General features: G+C 39.1%; 1 protein-coding gene across 4 annotated transcripts in view; it reads left to right on the top strand.

Moving 5' to 3' along the window:
- Nucleotides 1-14005, top strand: part of LOC149204080 (aldehyde dehydrogenase family 3 member H1-like) — a 126749-nt gene that overhangs the window by 91607 nt on the left and 21137 nt on the right. For all 4 annotated transcript variants that reach the window (XM_089394632.1, XM_089394633.1, XM_089394631.1 and 1 more), the window contains exons 2-3: nt 3015-3083; nt 3397-3493. In XM_089394632.1, the coding sequence (XP_089250758.1) occupies nt 3015-3083; nt 3397-3493 (166 nt within the window). The remainder of the gene's footprint in view (nt 1-3014; nt 3084-3396; nt 3494-14005) is intronic.

The following is a 14005-nucleotide window of genomic DNA, read 5'->3' as shown; positions in this document are numbered from 1 at the left end:
TGAATTTGCACTTGTGGGCTTCTGCTAACAACTGGCTCTGTCTAACTCCAATCCTTCCTTCTTGTGGTTGCTTCTCCAAGTAAAGTTCATTCTTGGTTTGCTGCTAAAATAACACGCTGCTGCTGGATTGTGTTGTTCTGGTTTCTTCTCCTAACTCATTGATAGGTGTACTCTCACTTCTCTGCTTTTGACGGATTTGCTGCATTGGGCTACTTCATGCAGATTTGGTTTGTTCACAAATACATCTTGCTGCTGCAAAAATAGGTTCTAATTTTTTGAATTTTGGGCTTTACATTTGGTTCTCAGTTTTGACAGATTATTCTAGTCTTCTACTCATGCTGGTTTCACTTCATGCGGGTTAGTTTGCTATGCAAGCTTACGGATTTTGGGGATTGTTTATTGCCTTTGGTCTTCTGTAAACTTATATCAACGTTGAAAATATGACTTCACAATTTCCTTCATAGTCTGCAGTTTTGATCTACTACTGGTGTCAGTCTGTGTTGTGCTATTCTTCTTGATCTCGGTCTTCTGCTGGTTTGACCACTTTGGACTCTTAACAACTGACTCTTTCATTTCAGCACCGTACTTGTACAATTTTGGATTGTTGCATGTGTACTCGTGTGACCACTTGTCCACACAATATCTACACTGGTTTACACATTTCTTATCTGTATCCTGGCAACAGTATTTGCCATCATCCCCCATGTGGAATAGTGTGTTCTTGTTAAATTTATTTTTTTGTTCAATTAGTTTTCTTGTTTGTCTGATGTCTTCAATAGTTTTGTGATTCCATTATTTTATTTGACTACGGATGTAATCCTTCAACCTGCAGAAGTACACTTTTAGCAACTGATCGTCTAAGAGTCCAATCTGTATTATTGCCAGAACGTCCCATTCATGTGTATAATCATTGACATTTTCTTTTTGCTTTAGATGAATGAACTTGCTGTAAAGGTCATCCTCTTCATCTTGGAACCTCTTTAATAATGCAATGTTGAAGTTTCGGCAGTAGAAAGAATGAGTGTCACATTTCCCGGACCCCACCATAAGAACCAATCATAAGCTTCTCCTTCTAAATTATTGGAGGCCGTGATTATTTTTTCTAATTCACCAAGTGGGGGATTTAATTCAAAGAGACTCCATTTTGTTGACCTAGATGATGGCTCTTTTGTGGTCTTTCCTATCATATTTCGGTAATTCCTTTTTATTTTCGTGGTAATCTCTATCTTGAAATCTTGTGTTACTTGTATTTCCTAAGAGAGATATCCTTGGTAATTCTCTATTTAAGATTCGTGAAGGTTTAGGTACGATTTATTCTGGTCTTTCAATTATTCTTTTGAACATATCGACATTCTCACTGCATGCTTTCTCTCTTTCAATTTTCTCATGCCTTGTCAATGTAATTATATGCAAAGGGGGTTGATGCAAAATTGCGAGAGTAGGGATACTTTAGACTTGCAGGTAGGAGGTCCACGAGTAGCAAAGGGAGGGGAGATCAGGCATGATTGTAGGGAGAAGGGCAACTCGTGGGATGTAAGGGTGTAAGAAGCATAGGGGCCTGGACAAGAAGGGTGTTACGGTGTGTAAACGATAGATAGGTTGAGGCCTGTAGATATGCAAGTGGCATGTAGATTAGAGGATGGTAAGGAGGTCAGGTTGTGTATGGCAAGGAAAGATTGGGCGTGAAACAAGAGAGAGGTTGGGGTGCACATATGGGAGGGAGGCTGGGGTGCATGTACAGGAGGGAGAGATGGGAAGGAGGTTGGGGTACATGTATAGGAGGGAGAGATGGGAGGGAGATTGGGGTGCACAAGTAATGGGGCATCTATTGGTATCTACCACTTGGTATAAGCAGAAATTCATATGTCAAATATTTGGCCATTTTTTTTTTAATTTTTTTATTTTATACACAAAATTGCTACTTATTATAATTATATATGTGTGTGTCTGTTCATTTACTTCAACATCAAATTAATGATGGCACGTTAATTGCATATCACATAATGTCACATATACATACATATGTATGTATATATGTATAAAAGATATCCTTACTCATCTGTGTTCATTTACTTCAACATCAAATTAATGATGGCATTTTAATTACATATCACATAATTCATATATACATGCATATGTATGCATATATGTATAAAAGATATCCTTACCCATCTATCCATCTGCCCAAATGCAGAATCCCTTGCTTGCATGCATCTTCATAGACATATATGATATGAAATTAATATGCCATCATTAATTTGATGTTGAACTAAATGAAGAGAGGATTGCACTATGATACTTTATTGCCCCTAACATGTAATTATATTAGTAAATTTTTTTATGGGTTAATGTTTCAATTCCAGGTTGGCAGTCGTGCTATTTTCTTGGTCATTAATTATCTTCATCTCTAGACCCTGATGTATTTGCATTTGAGTTATATTTTGGTTGCAAATTCAGGTGTTTGGATATTTCCCATTCTTGTCACATTCCATTGGTCAGTTCACTTGGAATACTCTGTGCACCCATTTTACATTGTAACCACATTTCGTTCTAGTTTCTTATTTGTTCTTGTTCCAATTTGTGTATTCAGTTCTCTGTTCCTTTTTTTTTCAAGGTGTGTTCGCGGGGGTAGGAAAAGGTTGAAAATTGGTAGGGACAAATATGGGTGGAAGAGAAAGAGGAGATGAAGGGAATTGTCGAGTTATGGTTGTTTTACATGTTTTCACTTTTACTGGAGAATATCTATAAGTACTGCTTGAAAATAACAAACAATTACAAAGGATATTTACTTAGACTGCAAATGTTTTGTAGGCTACTCTACTGCTATCATGCCTAAGACTTCAAAATGCTGCTTGCAATGTATGCAAGAATTGACCATTTAACAACACTAATCATTTTAGCATCTTTAGTACATATTTTAACTTATTTGACTAGTGAAACAAGATTAACTGTTTTAACAACCACATATTTACATGTCTTATATATGGTGAAACTTCTCTATTTCTGTCATGCAGATATCTCTTGTAAAACAATCATGCCAAGTAGCGATCAAAGAGCTAAAGAGTTGGATGACCCCACAAAAGGTGCAAATTGTACACAATTGCTTCTCTCTTGTTAAACAAAAGTTATTTTGCTGGCAAGACTTGGAATTGGAAGGTGTAAATACCATCTCATATAACTGTGATCTTAACTGGGGAATCTCGGAACATAATGTTTATAATATGCCTGGTTCAGTCAAAATTTTATCTTGGTGTGTTATTGTTTTAAGGCATGATTTAGGTTCAGAGATGCAAACTTGGCATTCTCTAGTGACTTGTAAGTTGAACAAGTGTTAGTTTCTATATGCTGGTAAGATGGTATTTAGAATATAAGAGGTGTGCCACTCATATTTTGCAGGTGTCAACAAACATAACTGTCTTCCCATCATCAGCTGAAATTGTGCCAGAGCCATTGGGTGCAGCACTGATTATTTCTGCCTGGAACTATCCATTTTGTAAGTAGTAACTGTAATATGGTTCCTTCAGTGATTGTTATGCTGCATATCATACTTAATCTCTGTATATTTTTTCCAAGGAAAAGCTTGCAGGGAAACCTAAGGGATACTTCCTCATATTGTTGGATAACATCCCTAGCGAACTCATCAGCATAGACTAGTGTGCCTCACCAAGGGGATTTAAATTAGGCACCTGCTAGCATGTAAATAGCCAAATGCCCAACAACATTGCTGACAAACTGTTGAACTAACCCCTTGGGCTAAGTTGCATTGAATTGGATACAAGAAAGGATACAGACATGGGGTTTGAAGCAGATACAACAAATTCTCAAAAAATCCAGATATGATATGACAAAGAAACAATATATATATATATATATATATATATATATATATCATCATGAATTCAACATAAACAAATCATCATCATCAATTCAGCATAAACATTGTCATCATCATCAATGATTAGTATAACATTCAACATATCATCAAGTTTTTGTTTCAAATTTCAATCATCAACATCATCACCAAAATTAATAATGCACACTACATAGTACCAATGTTGCACTAATCGTTATCGGGATATTATCGGCGCAGGGAAAAAATCGGTAAAAATTGGGAAAAAATTGTAACATACAAAAATATTCATTTTTTTGCAATTTTTTTAATATCTAAAGCATCTACAACATAAAATAAATACATTGACACATAAATATGATAAAAGAACTAATATATAAGATGTTTAATATCATTTCTAGTGCCACATCACACATAATAGTGAATCATGTCCTGAATAGTAAGTCCTAACTCATGACTCCCAACTCAGCCTCAAAATATCAACAAAAAATATAATAATGTATCTCATATCATGAGTCATAATGTCATATACAATGAAATGAACCAAATAACTAAAGTCTAATACTACTGATTTCCTTTGCCCCTCTAGATGTAGATGTCGGTGGAGTTGGTAGTAGACTCTACTGTGCTCTAGAAGCTGAAGAACTAGGAGCTACAGGAGGTAGACCACGTCCTCTACTTGTGACAGGGGTAGCTTGGGTCACCTCCTCCTCATTAAAAAAAAAATAAAAAATAAAAAAAATTGAAGAGCATATAATGCTTTCCACCCTCCTAAAATTCTCTTCTTTTTGCAGTCCTCCCAATTGAGTTTGTTGTTGAAATCAATCCCAAGGTACTTGTACTCATTTACTCCTTCAAGAATGTTGTCTTCAAAGAAGAAAGTATGTTGGCTCTGCTTCCTTTTATTAGAAAAAATCATTATTTTGGTCTTGCTAACACTGACTTGCATCCCCACTGCTCTACAAAAATGCTCAAGGGCATATAAGTGCATTTGCAATCTATGGGCCGATTTAGAAATTAATACAATATCATCAGCATATAAAGGAAGTTTTATCACAAACTCCCCCAACCGAACACCATCTCCACCTTGCAAATTTAGCCACTCTTCCAATTTATCAATATATAGACCAAAAAGAGTAGGGGATAGAGGGCAACCTTGCTTGACTCCAATGTCACTTCTAAAGCTTTTTGAAATACCTGCTGAGGTTCTAATTTTGACTTTCACTTCTTCATAAAGTCTATGGACAACGGCTCTATAATGCACAGGAATTTCAGGTTCTTCCATTCTATGCCACAACTTATCCCTAGGGACTGTGTCAAATGCTTTTTTGAAGTCAACAAAGCAGCAAAATACTTCTTATTTGTCCTCCCAAACCTTTTCAACAATGTCTCTCAACATGATGCCGTGATCCACTATAGAATGCTTCGGCCTAAAACTCGCTTGTCCTCTTTCCCTCTTTTCTTTTACTTCTGCCCACTTACTAATTCTGTCTTCTACCATGCTGCCGAAAAGCTTTGCAAATAAAGGATTGATCATAATTGTTCTATAGTTGGATGGATTATTAATGTCTCCACTTTTAAAAGGGGTATTGCTAGGCTAGTTGTCCAATGTTTCTTTCAAAAAAGGGTAATGACTTCCCTAAATCAAATTTGCTCTAAAAATTTGACGTCAGAGCCCAATGAGGAAAATAAGACATTAAAATAATTTATTTCTTTCTTAAGAGATAAAGCTTACGGCGAGGAAAAATTAAATGTTAGACTCCAAACTTAATCGATTCTCTTTCATAAAAAAATAATTTGCTTTCTCTACAGCTTGCGGCAAAGAGGGACGACTCAAAAAATGTAGACAACATCCAAGAAATTCGACTTGCTTCTAAAAAAATATTCGTTCTCCTGCTATAAGTTCAAGGGAAAAGAACTTCTCCTATGCCTGCGGCGGGGAGAGAAAGGCTTCAAAGAATGAATACGGCTCCCATAAAATTCCAATCTTAATTATTCCAAGCTTTAGAGAAATACTTCTTCAAAAATTGTTGTCAAACCCTAGCTGTCTAGCTTCTTGAGAGAGGTTTGAATCAATTTGAAATGAAACCCTAGCCGTCCAAGGTGATGAAGTTTGCTCACAGCCTAGGAGGAAGACGTCAAAGAAATAAAATCAACCCTTTAGGGCTTGCAACTAGGAGAGAGAATGCCTGCGGCTCTTTAGCTCTCGACCTAGAGAGAAATCTCAATTTAAATTTTGCCCAAAAATTAAATTGGTTTATTTCACAAACTCTCCAAGCCTCGAGCTTAAAAAAATGATTTTTTATTTTTTTGCTATACGTCCAAGCTCTAAGAGAAGCTTTATGGGTCTGCGGCCTACAAAAATTAGAAATTATTCCAAGCCTTTAAACGCTAATTTTTTGCCAAAATTTTAATGTAAACCCTTTCAAAAAAAAGATTGATCTCCTCCAAGGTTTAGATTTCTATCAGACGCTTTTAGGGCTTGTGGCTTAAATAAACTTGTGCGAAATTTGCTTTCATCCCTTAAAAAAAAGGTTGTCCAGAAGTTGCAAAAAAATTAAGATCAAATGAATTTTGGAAATAAATCTAAAGCCACACCCTTATAAATTTTTTATAAATTTTTGCAAAGAATTTGTACCCTGAATTTTTTGATTTGGAGGCAGAGATAAGCCTCAAGAATCTCTCGGCCTTGTTACCCACCAGTGGGTGACACCCGTAGGAGAATTTTTTTCCTAGATTTGTCGTTAGCCGATAGGCAGCAGCGCCTTGCAACCACCAGATAGCTCAATGTGCGACCATTCTCCGCCACCTGAGCAAGCCATAATGTGCCTTCACCCATCTGTTATGATCGTATGTTTGAACTTTGAAGGTAGGCCTTTCAACTCCGAAGGTATGGATTTTCATTATGTAATTGTATATTTTTGCTTACTTATCATGGACACATCTGGATATGGATTAGTGGGGGGATTCGTCAGAAAGAATGGGCTTGGTCTGTACTCTTACCCCATTGTCCAACTTGGTGGTTAGTCTTGTATCCTTGTCCTGTGGGATCTCTTTTATTGGCTACTAGCTTTAGGAGTGGCACTACATGGGAAACCCTGATTTTGGTTGCATAGTCTCGCCTCACGACACCACATACATCACTCCTCTGCTCATTATAACCCCTTTTCACATATTTCCCATCCGGTTCCATATTTGTCCATTGGGTCCACAAGGAGTTAGCCTCCACCTCCCCTTATCCACACTTTGGGTCAGGCCTGGAATGTTGCCCCAGAGGTTGATGCAACTAAAAAGAAAGGTAAAAGCATAATTTGGGCAATTACAACAGGAAATATACCATAAAATGCAAAAGATGGCCGAGACATAAAAATTTAGCATGTGGGCAAAAGCCAAATATGAGCTCTACCCCCTATCATTATAGCCATCACCCTGGTTCTTAGGGCCCCTATGTGAGCCCTCCTGCATCATTAAGGAACCCATGATTGTCCCAACCTCTGGTGGGTGATGAACTGTCCAACCTTAAGGGGTATTCCCAACTATATTATACACATCATGCTCTCATTCCCTGGAGCCCCGAGTAGTGAAAAGAATGAAAAATCAATAAAAGGAAAAAGGCATATGAAGAAGGGTGGAAAAACAAAGGCCGAGGTAACTCATTTACCATGATTGCTCCCTCTTACATCTATACACCCATGTGTGGGCTTCCCTCATTATAACTACCCTTGTACCATGGCATGTGGCTTGAAGCCTCCTCTATTGCCCCACTCCGTTCTGTCATTATTTCACATGATACCTACCATTTGACGGATGTACCATGGACCTGTCACTTCCTCAGAGGTTGAAATCACCTAATAGGGTCCTTTATTAACCTCCCTCTTGAGCCTAAGGACACCTGTACATTCTAAAGGCCATTATGGAAGGGCATGCCACTATCACTTGGGCCCTTGATTCATAAGCTCATTTACTTAATTTCAATAATGAATTGTTGTACTGGAAGGTGAGGAGACACATTGGATCTTATACAATATTGCAGGTGGGTCTTCGCCTTGTGTTGGCCTCCCTATATGAGATCCAGGCCCTTTAGAGGGTCATTATGGCACTTGTAGGTGAATGTTGAGAGCCATGGGCCTCCTCGAGAAGCAGAGCATTGATTGCCATGATATGGGATTCATCAGCACCACATTGGCTTGCTCGTGCCCCGCTCATGCAAAGATGATGATGCACTTGGACCACATTGTCCAACCGGCAACATACTTACACCAGAGACTTGGCATATGATCCAAGGCCTAGATGAGGTTTTGTCTTGCCTAGGGAGACATGGGAGGGCTTGTATCATCATTCTAGCCCTTATGGATGGAGTATCGACATGTTGATCCAATTGGAGCCACTTGGGAGAACCACAAATGTTTTGCTTGGAAACCAAGGGGCCAACTCCTTGGTCATAGTTTTTAGAGCCCTCTTCTTCATTCTAGCACACGAGGGACATATATTGGCCTTCTACTAGCCCTTTCCACCATGATTCTATCATTTTAGCCTCTTTAGGAGGGTTTATTATGTACTTTTTGAGCTATTTGGTGGGTTTGGCACTAATTTTATTGTTATTTTGTGTTGATTTTTGTAGCATTGGATGTGTTCTAGCCACGAAATTTTGTGGAGAGGCTAGAGTACATGTATTCTCCACAACCCAAAAGTCATTTCTAGAAATTCCACCTAGAGACGATTTAATTAAATATATATATATATATATATATATATATATATATATATATATATATTAATTATGGCAAAGTCTAAACTTAGGAAAACTGGTTAATTAAAGGGTATTAATTAAGTCATGGTGAGGATCTTCTAGAAGAAGACATGGATCAATTTTTAGTTAATCTAAGCCATCGACTATGTTTTAATTTTGGCCATTGAAGCCTCAACGAGAGATTATAAGAAGAAATTCGATGGGGGTTGGAGAACACACTTGAGGAAATCCGATATTGTTGGGAAATTGAACTCCAAAGTAGTAGTTGTGTGTTGCCGGAGGTGATTCAGTAGTTTCGAAGCAGTGAGAGGGGCAAGTATAGTAGGGCCGAAAGGAAGTTTTTCCAGTCAGTGAGTGCATAACAGAGAGACAGCGTACGTCACAGAGAGGCTGATGTTGTGCAAAGAGGCAACATAGAGCTTCAGAGGGAGATTTGTATTTCCTGAGGAGAAGTCGAGTTTCAGAGGTAGGAGATGGAGTGGGAGCCCAGAGAGCTAGAAGATCGAGTTTCCAGAGCAGCAACTGATCAGTAGAGTGAGAGAGATGCTGGTTCCAGCAGGCTGACGTAAATCTACGTAGACTGATGCATAGGCAACAAGGGGTAACTCATCTTGAGCTAAGGTCAGTGTTGGATCACCGGTGGAAGTGAGATTTTTCTCACTAGACGTTTGTCAGTTATTTTCTCTGCATGGATTGCTAGATTTGAGCATCCGTAGACTTGTACTCAGATTTACTACTGCATAGTAATAAAACCCTCAGCTGCTGCACCAGTTTTCCCAAGTTGGGTTTTTCCGGGGACATTGGTCCAAAAATAACGGTGTATTATTGTGTGTGTGCATCTATTCTCCCTGTGTTTTTATTTTTTCTGCAGTATTTATTTTGTGAAGGTTGTAATGTATATGTTTCGATATTTGCCGTAGAAAACTGCAAATAATTTGTTTAGTTGATTTAACAAATAGAAGAAAAATTATCAGTTGCTGCAGTGGGATTCAGGGTCAATGAATTTTCACATGGTACCAGAGCACAGATCGTAAGCCAGAGAGCTCAATGCAGAAGGAAGGAGGCAGTTTGAATCTCCGCAGAGGAAGCAGTTCAAAACCCTCTGAGGCAACGCAGTCCTTGAGCCAAGAGGGTCGAGTTTTGAGGAAAGGTCTATTTCTCTGAGTGAGTCGACAAAAAAATTAGATTTTCCAGATGAAAGCTTACTATAGGTGGAAGGGAGAAACAATATTTTACTTGCAGAGCAGATCTCCAGCTGGGATGCAAATTTTGCAGTAGTTTGCTAGTGCAAATATCGTCAGGAGGGAGGAAGAGCACACACTGAGGGAATTCTTTCCTCAGGGGACTTCTAGCCAAGAAGTTAAAATTTTCCTAGCAGAGCAACAATAGTTGTGTGTAGAGTTTATCACTCAAGAAGGGAGTGCGAATAGCTGGGCAACAGTTGCGCAGAGGAGAAGAGGAGGAGTTCGACATTCTCAGAGAGATGGCATTAGCAGGGTTGAGAGATCAAGATCAGTTGGAGGGAGCTTCCAACTACCTGATCTGGAAGACTTGAATTTCTTGCCTTCTAGATGAACATGATCTCAAGACTTACATCGATAGTGTGGTAGTTGTACCCGCAGATGTAGATCCGCTTAAGAAGTACAAGAAGGAGATGGTGAAAGCAAAGAGGTTGATCCTCGATGGGGTTCGAGATCACGTGGTATCTCACATAGCTGGCAAAGATACTGCCCGACAGATGTGGGAGGCACTTGCTATGCTGTATGAAGGATCTTCTGAGCAACGGAAGATGTATCTTGAGGAGAAGCTGAGATGCACGAGGATGCAAAAAGGGGAGCGTATAGACCCCTTCCTTACTAGGCTTTAGGATGTCCAAGACCAACTGTCTTCAGTAGGGTCAGCGCCCCAGCCTACAAAATTGGTATGGTTAGCTCTGAACAACGTTTCCGAAGAATGGCAAGTTTTCGTCCAGAGTATCTTGGGTAGAGAAAAATTGCCAGATTGGGATCGTATGTGGGCTGATCTATAACACGAGGAGATGAAGCGAGATCTGGTGAAGAGCACCATCAGTGGTAGCAGCGACAGTGGTGTGACGAAGCAAGTAAAGGAGGAGGAAGATGTGGCCCTCGTATCAAAGGGGCAATAGGAGCAGCGCAGGAGGAAGGATATTTCCAAGGTGAAATGCTTTAGATGTGGTTGTTGATTTTTGGTAGCATTGGATGTGCTCTAAGCCTCAATTTTCTGGGAGGCTAGGACACATGTACTCTAGAATACCACAAGAACAAGGGATTTTATAAACCCTTGATCCTAGCCTTGCATCTGATAAGTCTTTGGCTGATCAGAACAATTGCTTGAGGGTTTTGTGGGGTTTAAATACGATTTTTATGCTTTTCTTAGCCAAAATCTTGGCAATAAGATCGATGGTCCCTTTAATGTAAAGGAGGGTGTCTTGGCCACAAGAGGGAGAGGGGTTCGACTTTCTAGGTTTAAGGTGAGGAACAAATTGGAGTTCTTTAGAGATCTAAGCAGAGGAGTAGCCATTGGCTTTGAAAGCCCTGACTAAATGGGATTTTTCAGCTGAAAGAAACTAGGGAGCAGAGATTTCTAAAGCTCCAGAGAAGAGGGTTTTGAGAACACCAGACTTTTGGGATGGGTGGTGATTTGAAAATTCCTTAACCGAAATTCGTACTGCAGCAAACTGATGTTACTTCTCCTACTTGTTAATCCAAACAAGTTAGTTACCGTGTTCTACGGTAAATATTGAAGTAAATAAACTGCAATTTTCACTTAAATTAAATATTATGCGGAAACAAGAGACTGAGAAAGAAAGAAAATACAACACAGATGACACCTTTATTTTTGGACAAATGTCCCCGGAAAAACCCTATGCGGGAAAATTGGTGCAGCAGATCTGAGGGTTTTATTATTATGCAGTACTAAATCTGAGTACAATTCTTGGATGCTCAACTAGCAATCCGATACAGAGAGAAACTAGACAAAACGAATGGTAAAGTTCTCTCACCTTGTCACTGGGTAAGTCTGAGACTGATCACGTTAAACTAGAGCCTCTGTGTACCCTTTGTGTGGCCTCTGCGCAAAACTGTGTCACTCCTACGCATTTCCTGCGTCACGCCTGCTGAGTATCACGCCGCTCCTTCTCTGGACCTCTGCTGGCTGGAAAATCCGAATCTCTGCCTCCTCGTCTCACACCCTGGCTCCCGGCTACTGAAACTCGATTTCCTCAGCAGAAATTTGATTTCCCTCTAAGGCCTGCACTGCCATTGCGTCAGCTCTGTGTGGGCCAATGTCTGCCTCTCTCTGGACGTCATTTTGTTCTCTTTCTCCCTCATACTCTTTGGCCTAGGAAAACTTCCTTCTTTCGGATACTCACTGCCCCTCACTGCAAGAAATCTCCTCGATCAAAATTTCCTCCTAAGAACATCTCACTTCAAAAATTCAATCTCTTGATCTCTCGGTGTTTTTTCCAAATGACCCTCAAGCTCCCTTAAATAATCTTCTCGTTGACATTCAACAGCCCAGATTAAAAGCTAATCAATGGATAAGATCATTTTAGCTTGATCCTCGTCTTCTTCTAGAAGCTACACCCACAATTAGATTAATACCCATTAATATTTTCAATTTCCCAAGTTTAGAGGCGAGTAACAAGCGCATCTAAGAAAGGGGGGATTTGTTGGATTCCATTTCCATAGTGAACTAGATAAAAGGGGAGATGCTATTAAGATGGGACTGAAACGCATCGAGGGTATGGCGTCTGTGTTGCCAAATGATAAAGGTGTCATCAACAAACCGAAACTAGCATTTGGGTTTGATGTAGGGCTCCACTTATTTAATCAGATAAAGAATGTAGGGCTCCAAATTATTTAATCAGATATCTACACTAAACAAAATATGGAAGCTGCTTTAAAGTTTAACCATAATTCATAACATCAGAATTCATTAATTTGCTGTTGAGTACCTACCTAGTTTGTTGTAGTTGAAGATGCTTCAGAATTTGCCCTCGCTCTCGCTCCCGCTACCAAAAGACCAAAACCTCCCAGCCAAAATGGGTACAACTTAGGTACTCATTCCTAGAATGCTTTTCAATTGATGCAATCCGGTCTACTGTGCCCAAAAACCTAAGAACAATTGAGGCTCTTCTCAGTTTGTCACTTTTTTGTAATTTTCTCCTCTCTGTATTTCCCCCCTTCTCCCAAAGTTCCCTTCCTCCTTTTATTTCTCTCCCCATCGCCTTCCTCCCATCTCTGGGTACTTATTTCTGTTACATGGAACTTTTATGAAATCAAATCTCATTTGATTTTTAAAGATTTTATTGAGTATGAAGGATTTAGTTTAATTTAAGATTTATATTATTTAATAAATTAATTTAATTTATAATTTTTATTTTAATTATATAATTATTTTATTAATTTTAATATAATTTGTAAGTTTAAAATTAACATACTCTTTTAATTAAATATTTATCATATATATGTATATAAGGTGGTATACATATCAAATATCTAATTTGATATACACATTATATCTTGGTGAAATAGGGATTTATTTCGATAATTAGTTCATTACCTTAATTTAGACATTTCCCTGTATTAACCAGTATATATAATGCAATACATGCCGGCCCATGCATAAGTACCTATCATATGTATGTCCCGTATGTATGCTAATATTCGTATTTTGTTTGTAATTGTAAGTGGGTCATTACATTTGAGATGCCAAAAGTTGAGAGCCTTGGTTGCAAAGTGTTCCATAAAGATGTTAGCCACTATAGGAGATAGGGGGGAGCCCATTGTTGTACCTTCAGTCTGTTCATAGATGGTGCCTTTAAAAGAGAAGAAGGTGGAGTTGAGGCAAATTTGGATCAAGTTGAGGGTTTCTTGGTCAACTAATTGGGAGATCAAGTGAAGAGCTTCGGGGATAGGGATCTTGGTGAAAAGGGAAACAACGTCAAAACTGACCAACAAGTCATTCTCATCAATCAGGATGGATTTGGTCTTCTCAATGAAGTCCGCAGAATCCTTGATGTAAGAGGAAGTGGAGCCCACAAATTGTTGAAGGTTGGTGGCTAGATAACGACTCAACACGTGGGTGGGAGCTCCAATGGCACTAACAATGGGACGGAGGGGAATATCATGCTTATGGATTTTTGGTTGACCATAAATTTTAGGAGTTTGGGGGGCCTGGGGAATGAGCTTGCGCTGAATGGCTACAGGTATGGACTTTATGGGTTTCCCGAGTAGTTCCCTTCCTAAATACATAGGCCAATAGGGGAGATCCCATGGGACTAGGATTGAAGATTAACCCCCCTTTTAAGGTGAGGGAAAAAAACTACAGTCAAAGCCCTTTCTTCTTCCAAGTTACCCAATAATCCATGCCCAAAATGGCCA

Source organism: Pinus tabuliformis, chromosome 1_2 (assembly GCF_031772625.1).
Source record: "Pinus tabuliformis cultivar Carrire ecotype Pingquan chromosome 1_2, CPIR1, whole genome shotgun sequence".
In the NCBI taxonomy this organism is placed as follows: domain Eukaryota; kingdom Viridiplantae; phylum Streptophyta; class Pinopsida; order Pinales; family Pinaceae; genus Pinus; species Pinus tabuliformis.
This window is presented reverse-complemented; position numbering and strand designations above follow the sequence as displayed.